The sequence below is a fragment of the Centroberyx affinis genome, unplaced genomic scaffold (assembly GCF_046629955.1).
Source record: "Centroberyx affinis isolate AG114_WGS23_722 - 3 ecotype Tasmania unplaced genomic scaffold, CSIRO-AGI_Caff_v1 ptg002231l_1, whole genome shotgun sequence".
Lineage (NCBI taxonomy): Eukaryota > Metazoa > Chordata > Actinopteri > Beryciformes > Berycidae > Centroberyx > Centroberyx affinis.
Window position 1 is genome coordinate 191312 of NW_027280529.1, and position 21189 is coordinate 212500.

The 21189-nt window shown below is 43.1% G+C and overlaps 3 protein-coding genes across 4 annotated transcripts in view; 2 read left to right on the forward strand and 1 right to left on the reverse strand.

The window, feature by feature from the left end:
• Positions 1-224: 224 nt before the first annotated feature.
• Positions 225-11336, forward strand: csad (cysteine sulfinic acid decarboxylase). The gene is made up of 15 exons (XM_071532637.1): positions 225-281; positions 2644-2837; positions 3079-3205; positions 3853-3943; positions 4076-4185; positions 4692-4807; positions 5324-5403; positions 5727-5781; positions 5942-6058; positions 6156-6220; positions 6356-6437; positions 7732-7931; positions 8834-8885; positions 9044-9133; positions 9693-11336. Exons 1-15 carry the CDS (start codon positions 251-253, stop codon positions 9864-9866), a joined length of 1584 nt encoding a protein of 527 aa, XP_071388738.1. The 5' UTR covers positions 225-250; the 3' UTR covers positions 9867-11336.
• Positions 11337-13056: 1720 nt separating this feature from the next.
• Positions 13057-15417, forward strand: LOC139655283 (voltage-gated potassium channel regulatory subunit KCNG4-like). The gene is made up of 2 exons (XM_071532639.1): positions 13057-13803; positions 14560-15417. The coding sequence occupies exons 1-2, from the start codon at positions 13057-13059 to the stop codon at positions 15415-15417; spliced, it is 1605 nt and encodes a 534-aa protein (XP_071388740.1).
• A 3767-nt stretch (positions 15418-19184) lies between these two features.
• The window catches only part of tgfbr2b (transforming growth factor beta receptor 2b), a 29233-nt gene continuing 27228 nt past the window's right edge, over positions 19185-21189 (reverse strand). The window contains exons 9-10 of one of the 2 annotated variants that reach the window (XM_071532642.1): positions 20938-21065; positions 19185-20573 (exon numbers count right to left, since the gene is read on the reverse strand). In XM_071532642.1, the coding sequence (XP_071388743.1) occupies positions 20313-20573; positions 20938-21065 (389 nt within the window). In that variant the 3' untranslated portion in view covers positions 19185-20312. The remainder of the gene's footprint in view (positions 20574-20937; positions 21066-21189) is intronic. The other variant, XM_071532641.1, reaches the window with a different exon arrangement.

The window sequence follows — 21189 nt, forward strand, 5'->3', positions numbered from 1 at the left end:
TTAAATACTTTTTCATTGATGTATTTAATTTAAACAAGTCGAAGTGCAACAGGCTGTTATGAGGCGTCTCTGCCCGGATTTGCATGGCAAATGTTGCTTCTATTTAACCAGGAAATTCCAGGACGTGCTGCGCGTGCCCGGTGCCAACTGAGTCATGAGGAGGGCCGTCCTCCTGTGTATAAATACACACATCTCACTGCCACTCTGCACCCAGCTGAACGACAGGATACAGCAGCATCAAAGCGAAGAAATGGCACCAACCATGGACAGACACTTAAAAGGTAGACTAAGCATGCTTTGTAAAACGTTTTCATTGCACAGGTGCGTGCAGTCTGTTTCAGCTCAGGTAACAGTGCAGGTAGCAAGCAGCAGCAGTAGACTGTAATGCATCTGTTCATGCGCTGAAACAAGACAATTTACAGTAAGTGGAACAAAATCACTCAGTTGAAAGCTTAATAATGAAAGAATGGAGTCATTTATTGCCCTGCTATTTGTTATGTAAATTTGTTGTTGTTTGAATTTAAATATATGTACAATACCTACGGGGAAATGGCTTGTGGGAAAATGGGGACTATTACCTGCAGTTTTCTTTCTAACTGGAAAATACCCTCCATTGTGGGATGCATAGATCTACTGTGGTGCTGTGGTTCTCAATGCCCTGTGCAATTAATATGTTAATAAACACATGTCCCTTTGTAACTACTAGTGCAGTGCCGCTGCTGCACAGAGCGGTTCGCTTGTTTATTCAAAGTTTATTAATATTGAACGTGCCGCGTGTCCAATCCGACACTGCACGTCCTTGGGTCCCCAGCAATGAACCCAGGAACCTCGGTTACACACCTGCTTTATAGTATGATAAGGTTAGATTTTACAGGGGAAATGCAGGAAAAGGACTGTATAGCTGCTCACCACCTCACTTACTGAACTGGAATAACGATGACAATTAACCAGTCCTTACAACAAAACAGCAGTGTGGCATCTCTTTGCGTCTTGGCTGAACCAAGAAATCATTGCTCGTTGCTATACTTTCAACTAAGTGTGTCATAAATCTTTGGACACAGCTGCTCTAATATTGCTCAGGCAAGCCAGCTTAGTAATACAAATCACTGCAAGTGCAAAATGAGTGTAAAACAATTTTCTGATGCAGTTTGGTTGAGATCCATGGGCAATACGAGCTATGGTAATCCTATAATGAATTTTAGAGAGAGATTATACAAATATCACAAAGCTGTTACTCCCTACAGGAATATAGTGACACCACAGAGGGTAAAAAATACCATAAGGTATGATGGAGTGAACAATATATTCACTAAAGAATACAGCAAGTCTCTAGGAATATAATAGGAATCATACAGTGATACAATACCATAGATAAAATATACCATAACGTATGATAAAGTCACTATAAACTCACAGCAGGCACACTATTGGTCCCAGTAGTAATATTCTAGTAATATCATAGTGATTTTTCCTTGGAGTAGTCAGTTCAAAACACAGTAAGACTTATCTACAGGAGCATCATTTAATCATCTATATTTCATTCTTTCACTCATTATGTCATATTTATTTCATTAAGAGATACTTCATCCAGCCTAAGACCATCTTGCCAATGATGTATAGGAGATTTACAAGAATGATTACACTGTCACGCTCCATCACAGACTTGGAGAATGGAATGCTGTATTTGAAGCTTACCTAGCGAGTTTCAGGAGCAGGACCACACCTCAACCGCGCCTCTTCCGGCATCCCTTAAATACCACCCTAACCCTCTCTTCCCCTTTCGCTCTCGTATTCTGCGCCCCTCCCCCCCGCCCTATTCTTTCTTCCTGTTCTCCCTCTCCTTCCTCCCCCTTGGGGGTCCGTCGTGGCCCGGGTGCCGCGGCGGATTCCCTACAAAGCCTCCCCACAACGCATTCAGCTACCAGAAACCGTGCTCATCAATCTTCCTTCAATAAATCATTTAAACGCATCTTGTTGATGGTGTGGTCCTTGCTAGTGAAACACATACATGCTGAGCTCTACCTTGGAAAAACCTGTCATGATATTTTATTAATGCAATAATGATAGTGTATACTTCTGTGTGTTATATGGATGGCCAATGAGTGCGATGTGGATGTAAAATAGCACTATCTTAACAGCAAGGCACACCGTGGGATACAGAGCGCACTGATATTACTAATAATCTGATTGTCTGAAAAATGAATTGTAATTAAAAAAAAGTTGCTTACTCTAATATGTTGTAATCAGTGGAAATTCCATTCTTTTGAGTCCAGCATAATGCACCTTGCAGGAGTGGAGTTTACTAATACTCTACTGATCTGAGAGCAGAATTCTTTCAGTATCAGTATGTGGCAAGACGCCTCACCCATAAGACCATATATGACACAAAGCCCAAGTGTTTCACCATCAGCACCATCAGATTTCCCCATCAGAAGTGGCCAAGCTATTATGCATACTGTATTTTGCAATGGAAGAGCCCCAAGCAATAAGGTTGATTACCAGTCTGGCAGCCTGTGTAGGAGAATACAATATTTTTATTATTGATGAGACATCACTCAATCTACATATCTCAGGGAGGACTCACACAGTTTAAGTTATTAACATGCATCAGAGTGCTCAGTTCTATATTTCTTGCCCTTGCAGAGGAGAGCTCCAGTGAGAGCCAGAGTCCTGTGGTGAATCTGGAGCCTCCAGTAAAGAGTTCTCCGGTTTTGATAGACGGGATTTCCCTGAACGGCCCCGCTCTGGACCTGCATGCGGCAGAGAGCTTCATCCAGCAATCCATGGCCATCATCATGGAGGATGCAGTGAGAAAGGCCACCGATGTCAGAGAAAAGGTATTAAAAATGTACTTATTTACCTTCTTTTATTTAGATTGTATTCAACCAAGTGTTAACAATTAAGAGCAAATTCTTCACAATAGTGGAATGTCTCCAGTTGGCAAGGATGTGAGATGATTTTGTTATACTGTTAACAATAAAACGATCAAAATAAATCAACATACATCAGTAGTAGTAGTGGTAGTAGTAGTAGCAGCTGATCCTTGACTGTGAGATCCCTTTCCATCCTTTCCACCAGGTGTGTGAGTGGCGTTCCCCAGAGCAGCTGAAGGAGCTGCTGGACCTGGAGCTGGGAGACGGAGGCGAGGCGCAGTCCAAGATCCTGCAGCGCTGCAGAGATGCCATCAGATACAGCGTCAAGACCAGTACGATTAGTAGAACTAGTCGGTAGATGAAGATGATTTCAGTAGATGAAGAGATAGCATTCATACCACACATGCTGTTCTTGCTCTTCAAGGAATGTTATCCATGCAAATGATATCAAAAGTGTGAAACAACAACTAGAAGAAATAGAAAGAGATGTGGCAGTGAAATGGCAACAGTGAAACTGTCTCAGTCCCATCTGAACTCAGGTCATGCTAGCTATGTGAGAGGGTTTTGAGCAGTGAACCTTCTGACCCCCATCCTGCCCCATTCACCCTCATCCCCCCAACACCAGAATAACTCCACAGACCTGGCAGGAGGACCTGGCACACTCCTGCTCTCCAGTATCAAGTCATATCCCTCAGAAATAGATGGTGGGGGCTGCTGCGTGGTTTTAGGGGTTAGAGAACGTAACCTCAGTGAAGCATGTTTTGTTTTATTGATGGGGCCAAATGGCTATTCCCATAAGAACACATTAGGTGACTAAGAAATGCCTTGACATTTGCGTTGTTGCCAAGCCACTGCCTGTCTACAAAGACAGAAAATGATTTACACTTGCATAAAATGACCCAGTACTAGCTATTACTTCATCATTTAAGACATGCACCTGATTGTGACCGGCATCTGTTTGTTTGTGTTATTTGTGTAGCCCATCCTCGTTTCTTCAACCAGCTGTATGCAGGGATGGAGCCCTATTCCCTGGTGGGAAGCTTCATCATAGAGGCCCTCAAACCCAGTCTGTGAGTCACAGCTCATTGTAATGAGCTGTACATGTTTTAGTCAAAGGATCCAGTAGGATTCTCGCAGATGTATTATATGGAACTGAGATTGTGCGGATGGAATAACATTGTGCATATGTTGTTTTTCGTCAGGTACACATATGAGGTGGCTCCAGTCTTCACCCTGATGGAGGAGGCTGTGCTGGGGAAGATGATAGAGATGATCGGCTGGGAGGAAGGAGGAGACGGACTCTTCAACCCAGGTACACTAACCAACAGCTATCAATATCAGTACTACTACTATTATGGTAGAAATGATTCCACTAAGGCCAGGCTAACCACCTACAGTACTACTGTTTCTACTAACATGGCAGAGATGGTATCTTGACAGCAGGTGAGGACTCCAGTACAAGCGTTCTTTGTTTTTTTCAAGTAAGAGTAGAGATGGAATCATTGTCACTGGAATGTGACAGTAGATGATCTGATCAAGGTGTTTCATACAAAGCGGACAACTAGAACAACTGCAAAGCTGTCATACCCTATATTTTACACTTGTGACTTCTAAGATAACATAGTTTGATTTGTATCACAATCACTGTTTTTATTGTTTCCTAATCCATTCATTCCCTGAAAAATGTGTCACAACCATGGTCTCTTGCAACAAGGCATCTGACTCATCTGGTCATGCCAGCTCCCAGAATAATATGCCTTTGTCATAATGCTTGTAACATTCAAACAAAAGTCACCCTGTGTGCTGTTTTCCCTCCAGGTGGCTCAGTGTCCAATATGTATGCCATGAACATAGCCAGGTTTCACCATTGCCCTGACATTAAAGAGCTCGGCCTCTCTGCCGTCCCACGACTGGTCATGTTCACATCAAAGGAGGTAGGAGTTTATAGGAACTTACCAAACTTTAAGTCACAAAGAAACGGCACTTCCTTAATGTGATGTATTTCCTGTTCAAAAGTCACCACTAAAGTCACCACTAAAGATTTTCGGTCATTTCTTGGGCATAAATTGTCAAATAGGTGTATTGTATGATCGTTTGAATGAGCTAAAATAAAGTGTATAGTGGTATTAATAATTGGGTTAAACCTGTCAAGGCCTTTACCCTGGTGCTGATTCTTTCAAATTAAAGTGTATAGGAAGCTACTTTGATGAGGATGTGGATTTTGCTGCTGACTGAAAAACATGAATATTAATTTTGTATTAAGTGTGGATCACTTTGTTAATATGACCAGTGGAGAGTCATGTTGTCTCTTCATACTTATCTTTTCATTTACACTTTCAATTAAATTAACTTCTTTTCTTTCTTTCAACCAAAGAAAAAAAAGAGTATATACCCTCTATAACTGTAAATACTTACCCAGGCATATATTGTTGTTGTTTGGTCTCTTTCAGTGCCATTACTCTGTTTCCAAAGCAGCAGCGTTCCTGGGCATCGGCACTAAGAATGTTTATGTGATACCATCTGACGAGAGGTATACTGCTTTCTACACACACTTCATAATCCCACCTGGCCTGCTGGTTACTAGGCCTGACTAGCGCTAGTTTGACACACATTCTAATTATTTCCATCCCTTACAGTGTTTCTGTAGAAATGTAATTCTCTGAAACTAGTTTGAAACTCTGAGACTAGCCATCCATCGGTCCATTCTTGAAAGCTTCTATGCTGTGGCAGAATTTTGCTCCTGTGAGTTACCTCGCTCGGTGGAAACAGATTCAGTTCTCCACAGATCGATTGACTGGTTCATTCATCCTTCCACCCACTGAATCAATCATACATTTATTTTTTGTTTGTCAGAGGGAAGATGATTCCCAAGGTGCTGGAGGAGCAAATAATGGCTGCTAAAAATGAGGTGAGGATGAGAATAAAGGAGTATTGCCTGCATTTCAAAGTGCAAAAAAATAGCAATGTTGTGAAATATAATCAATACGCTTACTAACTGAATGTTTAGCATTTGCAATAGCCCCCTGATGTGTGTTTGTGTGTGTGTGTGTGTGTGTGTGTGTCCTCAGGGTGCAGTGCCCTTCATGGTAAATGCCACAGCTGGGACCACAGTACTGGGAGCCTTCGACCCCATAGAGGAAATTGCAGACATCTGTGAGAAACACAACCTATGGCTGCATGTGGACGTGAGTAGATTTGTATTAGCATATTTCATTTCAGTGAGTCAGTCATTCATTCATTCATTCATTCATTCATTCATTCATTCATTCATTCATTCCTCAGGCGTGTTGGGGAGGAGGCGCTCTGATGTCCAGGAAGCATAAACACTTGTTAAAGGGCATCCACAGGTAAAGACAACAGTGGAGAGTTCTTGCTACTTATTACTTAATTTTTACCTCAGTTCTTGCAGTGCTGTCAGTTATATATATAGTAATGTGAAAAGTAGAGATAACACTGACTGTGAGCCCTCTGTGTCTGATCAGGGCCAACTCTGTGGCTTGGAACCCCCACAAGATGCTGATGGCGTGTCTGCAGTGCTGCGCTTTCCTGGTCAGGGACAAAACGGTAAGAGAAGCACACTTCACCATCTGATCCTGCTGCTCCAGATAAACACCATCCGCGGTTCCAAGTGGTTCTCAAACTTTTCAGCTCGTCAGCCCCCTAAAGCAAAGCGGTGCCTACTCACGACCCCCATCACAGGCTGAGTGGGGACACAGTTCAGCTAAAGAATGATTTGCCCTTTTCAGGTTGTTTCTTTTGATTGATTATCAGAGGAGGCCTAGAAAAAAAGCATAAATTCAGGAAAAATGAATGTTACCAGTGTAGGTGTAGCATTAAGAAAGACCAGGGTTTGTCTTAGCGCTACCTTTCATTACAGCCAGATGCTCCCGTTCATTCTGGGCAGGAGTCGGATCTGAATGGCGGAGCGCGTAGTGGAGACTCCCTGCTGGAGTCTCATGTTACCAGACTGAATCTGAGCTGACTCAGCAATTTTGCCAGATTTGCCAGGCAGCCAGAATGGAGTCTGAGGGACAGAGGACAGCTGTACACCTGCTGTATTCTGTATGCCATTCTGCTAGTAGTGTACAATGCACACTACATATCATCCCATTACTTTATAGCAGCTGATATTTGGTCCTAAGCTTAAAGCATTTAAACAGTGACACAGACGTGTTGGAATGTAGCCAAAGCATTTTGGGGTATTTGCATATTCGGGATGCGGATGACAAAATATCTCACAGCACTGCACACCATTTAGTTACTATCTAGGAGTGTCACTGTGAAAATATATGGCTCGCTGCATATTACTGCAGATTTTGAGAGAAAAAATGATCAGCAGTGGCTCACACCGCCATGCCAGCATCGCCGACTGTTAGTGTTTCCAGCAGTAATATTTCTTGGAGTGGTGAATAAACCCTCCATATTCAGACCGCATGACACTGGGACTCCATTGAATCCAACACAAATTCATTTGGGGACTTCTAATGTTTTAATATTCTACACTGGTTTGGCTGTTGGAACCATCTTATTTCTTATTTCTTCTCGTCCTCATGTCTAATGTCAAATATTTAGACCTGATAATTCCCACAAAGCGTTGCTAGCCCGGCTTTCCAACTAACCAAGGTGCTAATTTGTGATCTTGTTCCTCTGGTTATGGTCTTCAAACTTCTCACACAGTAGACATGCCTTGTATAAAAGTCAAAATACCCTTGAGGGTGTTCTTGTGCCTTGTACATACTGTATCATCGTGGCATCAATTATCACATCAAAGAAGTCTCTCCTGAGTATCATTGATACTAAAATGTACTAGACATTTTGTCTGCACCAGATAAATGTTCCTTGTCATTCTGCTCCTCAGGGCCTTCTGCAGCGCTGCCACTCAGCGCAGGCCTCCTACCTCTTCCAGCAGGACAAGTTCTACGACGTCAGCTACGACACGGGGGACAAGTCCATCCAGTGCAGCCGCAAGCCGGACGCCTTCAAGTTCTGGCTCATGTGGAAGGCCTTGGGAACCAAGGAGCTGGAGTGCAGGGTGGACAGAGCCCTCGCCATGGCCAGGTCAGTCTGAGAGCATGGGAATTCAATTCTGCTATTTGCCCCATGCACATAGCACATCCAACAGAAGTATTGAGAAAGATATTGAACCATAAAGTCTCACTTTATGCGTGTAAACTTTGCAAAATATTAATTTCGTACCATTTAATTGTCTTTCTTGCCAAATATATAAAGATAACATTATCACAGCCTAACAATAATTCAAAACAGGCTTTTAGATTTGGCTCAGCAGTGATTTTAGTGTGTAATCGTTACATCATGCTGGAGGAATTAATTGAAACACAACTTTTACAATGACTTTTACAGAGCGCCCTGTAACTCAGACAGAAATAAAATGCCCAGTAGTCCTTTACAGTAAAATTATATTTATTAATAGTAACTGATACTGAAGAAGTGGCTGGAGTGAATTACATGTGCCCTTCCATTTGGCGACTCCTATGGTTGCCACAGTAATTCCACAGTGACCATGAACCAAGTCGGACTATTTATGGCACTTGGCGCGGTGACTGGTGCACAGGTCGTGACAACTGAGCTATTTTGCCTGCCCTTTAGATGGAAACTCCCTGACCTGTGCTCACCTTTATGGGTGAACCCCAGGCTGGCTGTGAGGGGTCAGACAGAGAGGGAGGGAGAGAGAGAGAGAGAGAGAGAGACAGAGAGTGAGAGAGTCAGTTCTAAGTATTCTCTGTGTTGATTCAATGACTGGCTGGTAGACAGTGCACTCTAGTGGTTGTTTGGTGAATAACATAATAACGCTTGACAGTGCGGCGGATGCAGACATTTCTGAGTATCAATATCAACACTTACCAAAGCTGAACAGCATATATGACTGCAATGGCATGAACAGTATGTGCTTAACTCTAATTTGGATACTATTCTGAAAATCATTTTTGCTTTTTTTGTAGGTATCTTGCACAAGAGGTCAAGAGAAGAGAGGGGTTCCGTCTCATGATGGAGGTAAGATTTTGCCAACACCAACACCACTTAATTTTACTAATTACTACTGTTAATTGGATAATTCCATTACTCATCAGTAAAACATGTAAATACATATAAATGAAGTAATCATAGCCAAGTTATATGCCCTAATTCAAACTCTGCTTTTCCTCCTACAGCCTGAATATGCAAACGTTTGTTTTTGGTACATTCCACCCAGTCTGAGGAGCATGCCAGACAGTCCTGAGTTCTGGCAAAAGGTCCACACTGTAAGTAACAAATGCTGCCATGTTAACATTAACAAGGAGCATTTAACTCTTGCTAATGGGCAGAGCATGACAGAGGAGGTTTCATGCACAAAACTAAAACTGTATCCACTCATGGTACTTTAAGGTGCTTTGGATAAAATGTACTAAACAGCAGAAGTAATAAAAAGGAAACATATTGACTCTGCCAAAGCCAAAGTGTACAACAATCCTCAAGCTCAGCTTTGCATTAGAGCTAACTCACACTTCATTTGTTTCTGATTCAATTAACCACCAAAGTGGATTTCTGAGGCAAAGGTCCAAGCTTTAGGTGCTCAAAAAAAAGCCCAGAGAAATCCCCTGATATGAACGTCAGAGTTGATGTGGGAAGGCAAAATGAAGGTGTGGTAGTCAAAATTAATGATCAGGTGTGACTTTTATGAGCCTGCCCATACACTGAGCAACATGTAAAAACACAGAGCATGTCACATGACAGCAACACTTGCACCACACCAGTTACACAACACGGAGGTCACGCTGTGTGCAGCAGTTCATCATTGTAACGCACCCTCCCTCCTCCCAGGTGGCGCCAGCAGTGAAAGAGCGCATGATGAAGGAGGGCAGCATGATGGTGGGCTACCAGCCTCACGGGGACAAGGCCAACTTCTTCAGAATGATCATCATCAGCCCCCAGGCCGGCAAGGAGGACATGGACTTTGTGCTGGATGAGATACACCGTCTGGGAAAGGACTTGTGATGAACTGAGGCGGGCTTCAGGGTCAACAGTCCGCTTCTGAAGCTCCTCTCTTCTCTCCCTGTTCATCCATCCTGCAGTGGAAGGACTTGTGGACAGTTGTACCAAGTTGGGATCTTAGTAGAGAGAGAGTGCCAATGTCATCACTTTTGTACTGAGGGGATGCTGATCAGTCTGTTCTCAATTCCTTAGTGTCCTAAATCTTTGCTTTTTTTCAGATTGTCCTTGAGGGGGATCTGGCTGGAGGATTACAACCTCCTCCTCTTCTCGGGTTTGTTAGAACATGGGGTGTCCAAACTTTTTTAATATCAAGGGCCTCCAGTTAGAGATACATTAAGCCAGAGACCATATTCTTTTCTGTTGTTATATAGGACAGAAATAACTATCTGCCCTACTGTTGGTGCTGAGATAACAGAAGGCAGAGTGAACCCGATGATCCAGAGAGATATTCCTGTACATCTTGTCATTCTGTCTGTCAACATCTAGTAAATGAAATAACACTGAGTCAAATCATTCCACATTTTGGGTGTTTGGGGAACTCCTGGGACTCACTCACGCACCCCTGGAGGTCCCTGGACCCAACTTTAGGAACCACTGTCTTAAAACTACTGTAAGAGGTAAGGAGAAAAAATACAAGAAACAAGTTAAAACGATAAGGGGGGGGGGGGGTCCCTATTTGCCTCAGACCGCCCACGGTTTCTTCCAAGTTTTCCTACTAGTTTTTTCTTGGGAGTTTTTCATTGTGGCATTTAGGGTCTAAGGCTGGGGTGCCAGATAGGTTAGACTATGTAGAATAGGTAGATTGTTTGTCTTGCTAAATCTGCTCTTGCCTACCTTGTGTTTTTTGCTATGTTTATTCTACATTACTTTGTTCACCATTGATTGTGTTTAGTTAGACCTAGCTAGACACATTCTCTGTAAAGTCCTCTGAGACATGCTTGTGACAAAGGGCTATATAAATGAACTTGACTTGACTTGACTTGAATAGAATGGAGGAGGCGACCGCCTAAAAAGACTACTCCAGTGCGAGACCTTTTGGATTGTACAACTGAAAGCAACGAGATACCCCGGCCTCAATGATGAGATAGACTTATGTATATATATACATATATATATATATATACATACATATACATATGTATATATAAGTGTATATATATGTGTGTGTATATATACATATATATATATTTAGAAAGATATATTTATATTTAGAAATATTTGTAAGGGAAATGCCTTCTATTTATATGCTTCAGGGTGAATGTGTTTACAATTTATGGAATCATAAACTCGATGTTAGACTCATAAACGGTAGAATTAATCAAACGCAATATTTTCTTTTCTGGGTGCTATATACCTCATCTTTATTTACTGTGTTTTTTCTGTGAAGTGAATCTTGGATGTTGATTTTGAAGATCAGTGCTGTTTCACTGTGAATAACTTAAATAAAGCACACATTTACTGAATGGTTGTGGTTCCATGTCCATATGTTTGAATCAAACTCCACACAGTTTGATTCAAGTTTACTGCTGAGGTTTACTGTGACTATCAATTTATTCTATGTGTCACTAGCAACTAGAATTGATTGCTGAATAAAAAAGAATGGAGTACTGAGTATTGAGAGAATCAGGATTTAATACCAAAATTGAATCATAAAAAAATCGTCATATATGCATGACTGTGTGTGTGTGTGTGTGTGTGTGTTCTTGTATTTCTACAGTTCTGAGGACCAAATGTCCTCAGAAAATCCCACAAAGTGTTGCTCAAAGAAAAATAGCACATCCCACAAACAAGCAAAGATGACAGTGCTTACAGATACAATTTCATTTATTTTGCTCCACATGGTTGTTATTGTCTTATGCGTCCGCACCAAAATAATTTGAAATGACATCTTGGGTGATGAGATTTTTTTGTCTTCTTTTGAATTCTAACCCAGTCACCTGCTTACAAAACAGTCTCTGTATCTATGCAGCTCACCACAGATTGCATTTCCCTTTATAATTCACAAGCGCACAAACAAAAAACAATCTGCTGTGTTAGAGGAACTAACTGGCATCTCTCTCTCTCTCTCTCTCTCTCTCTCTCTCTCTCTCATTTCTCTTTGTGTGTCTGTCTGTGTTTGTGTCTTTATCCTCTCATCATTAAACTCATTAATCCTCTCTCTGTGTGGATGAGTGACTCTTTAGACATTGTCAGTCAAGCTTTTGATGCATTAAAGTGAAGGGCTTAGAGTGTAACAAAGTTAATGGATGATCTTTTAGACAAAACTGGACACAGTGTGTCCAGATTATGTTCAGACTGGCAGAGGGGTCACATCCATTAGTCACCCAAACACTGGAGTTCAGAGAGGAGGGGAGTGACATGAAGGAGGAAAAGGATGGATGGAGCAGAGATCATCTGGCAGTCTTTTGTTCATTTTGGCTGTGAGTTCCTCTTGTCCCACTGTGAAAGAGTCTTTCAGTTGTAATGAATGATTTGATTGTTGTTACTGTAGGCTACTTCACATTTTCTTTAAATAAATCACAGAAGACAGCTGGATTTGGAATATTCTGCATGTCATTCTGAACGGAGCTGAAACCCCTGAGAGCAGTTAAAGGTGAGTTAATGTGCTGTGATTAATGACCTACTGGAGAATTGCATTGTAGTGTGAACTGTCCTGAAAGACAGCAGACTTTTTGTGGTGAGTGTGATGTGGAGGCTTATATGTCCAATGTATCAAACTATTGTTAAACTAGTGACTATTACATACTTAAGTAAAGTGAACAGAAAAGAAAATAGTGGGAGAAAGGTGAAACCAGACACCTCCATGCCTCCAAAATAAAATCCAAAATTACTTTCAATTCAATTTTGGTCTTTTGATCATTGGCATGATGAGAGAGAACTGCAATGCTGAGAGAATCCTCAAATAGTGAATGTGCCTAATCTGCAGTCAGCTGTTGCCAAACGTCAACTTTTAACTGAAGCGAAAGAACAACCAACAGGAACCATAATAATGAAAACAACAACAACAAAAAACAGAAAAGGTCAAATCAAATATGTCTATTTGTGTTTGTATTTTAATTTGTGAACAACCATGCACACAGAGCTTTGTATTGTATTGTGTTATCAGAGGTCATCAGCTTTCTTGTGTCTTTTCTTCCTGATCTCCACTCAACAGGACACCGCTCGCTCTTCTGTCAAACACCTAGCTGCCACCATGGGCATCATTGGTGCTGGTTTTGACGACCAGTCCCTCAGCAGTGAAGGCAGTTTCGACCCGTTCTTCACAGACGCCCCAGAGACTGAGACTGTTAAGGGCCAATACTTCCAGCGCGCTCAGCTGCTTTGTGGCCCCGAGGCCTCGCACCCTGAGGTGGATCACTCCCAGCTGGCCCTCATCAACGTGGGGGGCAACCACTACACCTTCCCCTGGAGCACCCTGGAGGACTTCCCCCAGAGCCGTCTGGGTCGGCTGGGCCTCTGCACCACCCTGGAGGAGGTAACGGAGCTGTGCGACGACTACGACGAGACGCGCCGTGAATTCTTCTTCGATCGTGACCCCAGGGCCTTCCGGGTCATCCTGAACTTCCTGGCCAGAGGGAAACTGCGTCTGCTGCGGGAGATATGCAACGTGGCTCTGCACGATGAGCTGGAGTACTGGGGCATCAGTATGGGACAGATGGAGCCCTGCTGCCGCCATCGTATGATGTGCCGCATGGAGGAGGTGGCTGAGCATCAGAAAAAGGAGGAGGAATGGAAGCGGAAAAGGATGGCGCCGAGGGCCCCCCCCGTGAAAGCGACGGGCCTCTGCGGGCTGCTCAACACGCTGGGGGAAGCGGTGGAGAACCCTCATTCAGGCATGGCAGGGAAGGTGTTCGCCTGCCTCTCCGTCATCATGGTGGTGGTCACCGTGCTCAGCCTGTGCATCAGCACCATGCCAGACCGCCAACAGGAACAGGCCACGGTGGGTATGAACCAAAGCAAGGCTGCGCATAATTTCGAGGCCAGAGACTCAAGTAAAAAAAAAAAACATAGGGTTACTGAACTAGCCATCTGCTATTGGCTGGTCTTTAGTGCCAGGTGATGTCACCTTCTATAGAGTACAACAGGTGGTGATATTAGCTGGCACCAAAGCCAATAGCAGATGGCCAGTTCAGTGCCCTACTTTTCATCATTAGGTAGCAGTCTTCAGTGCTGCTTGAGCGTAGTGAGTGTTGTCTGTCTCCACTGGTAAATTCATTGCTGTTGATAACTTCTTAAACTTAAATTTGCGATGACTTGACGTGTGAAATGGTTAATGATGATTGCAATGTTATTTTAACAATATAATCAAAGCTTGTTCTGAAGGCTGATCTGAAGTTTAAAGAGTAACTAAGCCCCACCCAAATTTGTGGTGAAGCCTGACACCTAATGGTGAAAAGTAGGGTACTGAACTGGCCATCTGCTATTGGCTGGTCTTTGGGCCAGGTGATCAAGAACAGCCAATAGCAGAAGGCCAGTTCAGTACCCTACTTTTCACCATTAGGTGTCACGCTTCACCACAGATTTGGGTGGGGTTTCGTTACTCTTTAAAGAGCAACTAAACCCCAAACCCAATTTCAGTAGCATGCTTTTTACCTTTAGAGGTCAGGCTTTGCACAGATTTGGGTTTGGGGTTTAGTTGCTCTTTAAGAGAAAAACAATCCAAATGACTCACTATCTGTCTTCTTTGTCTCCACAGGGTCAGTGTTCCCCAAAGTGTCGCAGCATGTTTGTGGTGGAGTCTGTTTGCGTGGCTTGGTTCACGTTAGAGTTTGTGGTGCGATTCTCCCACTCACAGAACAAGCTGGACTTTGTCCGCGGGCCTCTGAACATCATCGATGCCATTGCCATTCTGCCCTACTACGTCTCGCTGTTCGTGGACCTGAGAGATCAGGCTATGCAGGATGTCGGTCACGGGGCGGGAAGGAGCTCCCTGGACAAACTGGGTCTAATCCTACGTGTGATGCGGGCCTTGCGTATACTGTACGTGATGCGATTGGCTCGCCACTCCCTGGGCCTGCAGACCCTGGGACTGACCATGCAGCGCAGCATGACGGACTTCGGCCTGCTGCTGCTCTTCGTCTGCGTCGCCGTGACTCTCTTCTCCCCGCTGGTCCACCTGGCCGAGAGCGAGCTGGCGCCGACCGCCGCCAGATCGCCCCAGCTCAGCTTCAGCAGCATCCCGGCGTCGTACTGGTGGTCCATCATCTCCGTGACGACGGTGGGGTACGGCGACATGGTGCCGCGCAGCATCCCCGGCCAGTTGGTGGCACTGATGAGCATCTTGTCCGGGGTCCTCATCGTGGCTTTCCCCTCCACCTCCATCTTCCACATCTTCTGCCGCACCTACACGGACCTCAAGGTGGAGCACGAGAGGCTGTGGAAGGAGAAGAGGGGGGCGGAGCTCGCTCAAGAAAACATGAGAGGAAGAGAATTGCGGCCAGTAGCATTTTTTTTGTCATGTTTAGACGATCCACATTTCCTGTCCGTGGAAGACATTGCAGGACTGGTTCAAAGCGAGAGTGATCAGCCACTTCTTCCACGTGCGGTCAGCTGAGTCCCCAGACATGTATTACACACACTCCATTGTGTCGAAATATATGGAAATTATTTGTGTACTTTCAAGACAAATCTATCGCATTTGCATCTATCTAAACGTAACTTTTGTAGACTAGAACACTCAGGCAGCAAAGGAAATTGCATTACACCTAAATGTAAAGACTTTTATGTGTTCAAAGTACATTCATCTGTTGTAATCTTGTATTCAATCAATCCAGCTCATATCCAGTACCTATCAGGCTGCAAGAGGATTTTGGAATGTATAAATGGTGCAAAAGGTAGGATACGCCTGTTTGTCAAACTACTGTAGACAAAGGTTGAGAGATAGGATATCTGTATTTGTATTATTGTTGTTAAAATCTTTCAACTGAGAATTACTGGGACAAAAGCCTCTTGGGAAAAGGCAGCGAACAGCTAAAAAATGGGCAGCAAGCATCATTAAACAAAGCTGAAATGACATTTGCCTGAAATGAGGCCACACATTTAATATGTCAAACTATAAGTAGTACTTTTAACAGTATTTGCAAACTAAAACACTGAAGCAGCACTTTTAATTGAAAGTCTTGTGTGCTATAATGAAGGACACCAGTCATGGTCTAGCGCTCGGAAAGGTTCTGTCCACCAGAGGGCAGACATGCTCTTTCCTTCTACATAACTGTCATGAACTATTGGAAACCTAACAAGCCTTTCGCCTACAGTCAAAAGTTACCTTGGAAGTAGTTATTTCAGTCATTTACATCCTGAAGGGAGACTTAGATGTACCCACATTTGATTTTTGGTACGTTTTGGTTCACTGTGTTACATTTGGTAAACATTGAGAGAGGAACAAATATCCACTGTCTGTCATGCAGGTGCATTAAACCTGCAATTAATCCTAAAAAAAACAAAAAAAAAACAGTGAGCATTGACTGTGAAAGGCACACTGATCCAGACTGTAGCCCTTCCAGTGCAGAGAGCAGGGAGAGCGAGGCTGGTGGAAAACATAGACAACACTGCAGCACTAGTGAGGCCTGTAAAAGAATGGAAAGCAGGCCAGAAGTTAATTCTGGACACAGGATGTTTGCCCCTGAGGAGAGTCAGTGATTCCAGGAATACGCCAACAGACACAAAGACAGCCATAAGGAGCAGAACTTGGGATTTGAGATGGAAAAAGATCAAAGGATAGAGAGAAAGAGAGAGAGAGATGGGCAGAGAGAAAGACAGAGAGAGAAAGAACAAGACAGAAAGGACAGAGGGGCAGGAACTGTGTGTGTGTGTGTGTGTGTGTGTGTGTGTGTGTGTGTGTGTGTGTGTGTGTGTGTGTGTGTGTGTGTGTGTGTGTGTGTGTGTGTGTGTGTGTGTGTGTGTGTTATGTTGTACCCACTGTTCCCTGTTACCCTACTAGAGCCAGTCCGTGGGCCCAGCAGGCCTGTCATTACATTCCCCTGGTACAAACTCTGGTCTGCACCGGAATGTCTGCACCACACACACACACACACACACACACACACACACACACACACACATGCAGCGCCAAGCAGATCTCTGTCTGACTCAGTGCTCATGCCACTATAAACATTTCCATGCTACAGGACACACTCTCAATGGGGGGGTTATTTCGCTCAATCGATCCTCAGTGCTGCAGCACTCGACTCCTCGCAGGCCGGTGCCTGTTTTCAGTCAGCGCTGCTGTGTGTTTGTGTGTTTTCCCCCAGAGCTCAGGACGGAACCCGATGGTTTCAATTGATCGTTTAGTTTTTAAAGCTGCACTAGGCAAGATTGTTATGTAAAAATACACCCGTTTTCATTAGCCTAAATCAGAATGTGGGAGCAGCAATAGAGAAGAGTGTCCCATCCCCTCTATTTGAGACACCATAGATGCCCCCTATTTGCCCAAATGAAATTCTGGTATCAGGTATGGACACTGGAGGGAAATCTTGGGAGAGCTGTTCCAGTTATATTCTTCCTCAAATGTAAAAAGTAGAACACAGCAGATTCAGTGCTTACACATGATTTGTGTCAGATCACTACTGGTTTCCTCTGACAGGTAAAACAAGGGGCAGGACACTAGCGCAACAGCCATTCAATGTTACATGCAATGAAAGGTAGGACTAACTGTATGTTTAAATTGAAAAATGTCAGCTAGTTGAATTATTATCTACTTGCATTGCAAAAACGTTAAGTTTTACTACTGTCTGCAGGCACTGAGTAAAGATCACAGTGTTTTTCCATTTACTGTAACCTGAGGTGGGAAGGCTAAAACAGTGATATTACTTCCAGTTACGTTTGGGTTACCTTACCTTGGGTTAACTTTTCCTCAAAGTTCCACTGAATATTGTGTTAAGCAACAACTCATTTCAATATAACGACTGTAGTTTGTTTAGTGTTTTTATAATCGAATCTAAAAAATGATTGTTTCAAGATTTGTAAAATGTTTGTATGCATAACGTCACAATCTAAATGCATTTTTTCCTTCAACCATGCCTCATTTTTTCAAATCTATCTGTAATCTCATTCAGTTTGTTACAGTAACTGTAGTGGATTGTATTTACATTTTTTAATTAGATATTTCCCATACAATCCCATTAAGGATAGTATCACTGTTTTTAGCTTGATGGCCATGTATTTAGCTCATCCAGTGGGTTTTCAAAGGGTGTCATACGCCCAGGAATAAGGTTCATAATTCTTTTCTCAACCCATAGAGGGCCATGTAATCCTTCCACTGGAGTAAAAACATTAAAATCACAAAACCTGGTGTTGCAAGATTTTGACATGACAAAAGCAACGTGTTACTCCTCAACCCTGACTTTGAACGCTGCTCTTTCACATGTTCACCCTGTCTTCACCCTGGCTAGTGTTTGGAAATAAAGGTTTAATTCTCTCCCAGTGTTTACTTCTGTCGTCGCTCTAGTATGTGGACAACAGACTGGGGTGATTCACTTCCTATGGTTTTCCCAGAAGGGCCAAAAATGAGGAGGAGGTAGAGTGCAAAGGGGCAGAAATAGTAGAAGATGATGCAGGGGAGGGAGGGAAAGGATGCTACAATGCTAAAAATGGAGAATTGGAATAAGGAGGAGAAAGAAGGATGAGAAAAAATTTAATATTAGGCATATGTGCATAGCAAATATGCATAGTTGCAGTGCGAGAGCCAATTGCAATCATTACATTTTTTTCCTCATTACACTTTGTCTTTGAATAGCCTAGAAGATGGAAGACAGCTGTTTCTGGAATTCCTGAATTATAATATGACCCATCTCTGTCAGCTTATAAAGATCTTGAGAAATAATGCATTGAGGAAAGTGGCAGAGAATGTTGGTCTTTATGGTGTATAATGTTACCTTAAGTCACTTAAAACATTTTAAACTAACTTTTAAGCTAACTTTAGCTCTGGTGGTTTACCTTTCCCATCACATCCAAACAGCTGTAGCCACAATTTCAATGTTTCGATGTCCTGACATAAGACTATAGATTATATCTGGCCAAAAGTTAATTAATGAAATTATAAATAGGTTTACAAAATGAAAGTGATGACTTGAGTGAAGTGACGCAAAGCGAAGTGGTCTTCGTCTGCATATAGGCCTACAGTCAGTCTCTTTGGGTCTGAATGGAAGACTATACCTAGACTATACACCTTAAAATATCCTAGTCATGCTATTCTAATATTTACACACCATGAAATACACAGTGATACACACATAGAGTGAGAAAGAAAATGTATTACAGATGTGATACAGTCTATCTTGTATCCTATCCCTCTTGCTGTAGGCCAGATGGGATGCAGAATGATTAAGAACTGAATCTCAATATGGAGTAGACAATACAGAAATATCTTTAATTCATAAAAGATTTACAATATTTTACATATTACACATATGCAAGGCAAGGTAAAAGATCTTTGGCACAATCCTCAGTTTTCTGTTGATGATATAGCCAGAAAACAGCAAAAATGCTTTAAAAAATATTGCTCTGTGAAATGGTTGCATGTCTGCATTCAAAGATAAGTAGTAGGATTACTTTCCCTTTTGGCTGATGTGTCTCTTTTATGTACAGTTATTGTCTCTATTTACATTGTGCTTGTTTATTTGGCAAACAAGTTTAAACTATAGCTGGGTAAAAACACGTGCACACACAAAGATACACACACAAGAATGCACATATGCATCTACACACACTCGCGCATATACACGTACTGTACTCATGCATACATTTAACACGCACACACACACACACACACACACACACATTCCTTTGAATTCCTGCTGGTGAGGATGGAGTCCACAGCATCATTAGTGTTATGGCAACATCTCTGCTTACATTTTGGCTCAAAGTCATTACACTCAAAGGCACTGTTAGGCGAAACCCCTCCTTAACCAACCCCACCCATGTTAGAATACATGAACATATAAAATGAAAACCATCTGTAATGCATAAGTATCCCATGGTAAAGTGCAAATCAAATGTCTTTGGTTTAAATGGTTATTGCCCTGTTCAGTCTCCGTCGTAAAGAGAATGACCTTTAGTTGAGAGAGAAGCCTGTCTGACTCTGTGACTCTGTCTGCATGCTTAGCACAGCTTTGGAAGCTTCCAGTTTACTTTCAGTTATTTGGCTTTTTGGCTCTTTAGCTTTGCAGCTGTTTAAGATGGGGCGTTACATTGGTATTTTTGAAGTGGTGGAGTCCAAAAGCATAGCCCAACTATTTTACCTTAAAAAGCTCTTAGCGGGGCTACAGTTACATATGACACTGACTCAACTCTCAGCTCAAAGTCCTGGGATGCAGGAGCTCAGCTCCTGTGGGTTCCTCTAATCAACTCATCGGCGAGGTTGCCGTCTTCGATCCCCGAACAGTAAATTAAGTGCCCTTGTTGGAAATCTCCCTCAGAGTCCATGAAGATAAAGCTGGGTTTAGCGCTCTCTCACTTCTCGTCGCTCACGGAGCAGTCCACAGGTATGATCTCCTGTATCTCTGTTATTTTCACCTCCTCCGCTAGGATCTCCTCCTCTGACGGGACCTTCAGCTCCTCGGGAAGCTTCTCTGCCGAGGAGCTGCGGCTGGACAGCTTGTCCATCTCGTCCTCCACCTCGGCGAGGCGCTCGGCGACGCAGTGGGCGGTGAGCCGGGCCTCGGGGTCGTGGTCCCAGCACTCCATGATGGTGGCACACATCACCGCTATGCCCTGGAGAGGGAGGAACAGAGCAGGGACTGAGAAACTTAAACTAGCACCCAGTCCTGGACAAACTCTCAAGTATGTGTTTGTGCGTGTAAAAAATCCAAACTTGAAGAGAGTATGTTTACATCAGATAAGATTATATTACATTATGTAAGAGTGTGCGGTGTGTATTTGTCCGATTAGAGCATGACGACACTAAGTTTCCAGAAAAGTCTAAAACATTCTTCTCAGTATTCTGATTACATGCTTTGGTGCATGTAATCATTTTATCAGGTCACTTTACTCAACGTTGATGTAAAGCGTCTTCATGTGTAGCCACTGTGCCTGCATGTTTGTGTGCATCCATGCATGCAGTATGCAGTGGTCCTACCTGGTGGCCGAGCCAGGTGTTGGGGATGTCCGGTCTCCCTCTGTCTCTCAGAACGTTGTCCTTCATGCTCTCCACACAGGGGTGCTCTCGCACCTTGGAGCCAAACGGAGGCTCATAGTCCTTCACCTCTGCAAACACAAACACAACCAAAGGATCATCACCTGTCTCTCATGTCAAGAAATTACAAGTTATAATTCATGCTCCCCCATCAATGACTTCGAGTATAAAGGTTTGATCTGAATCAGTGTGTAT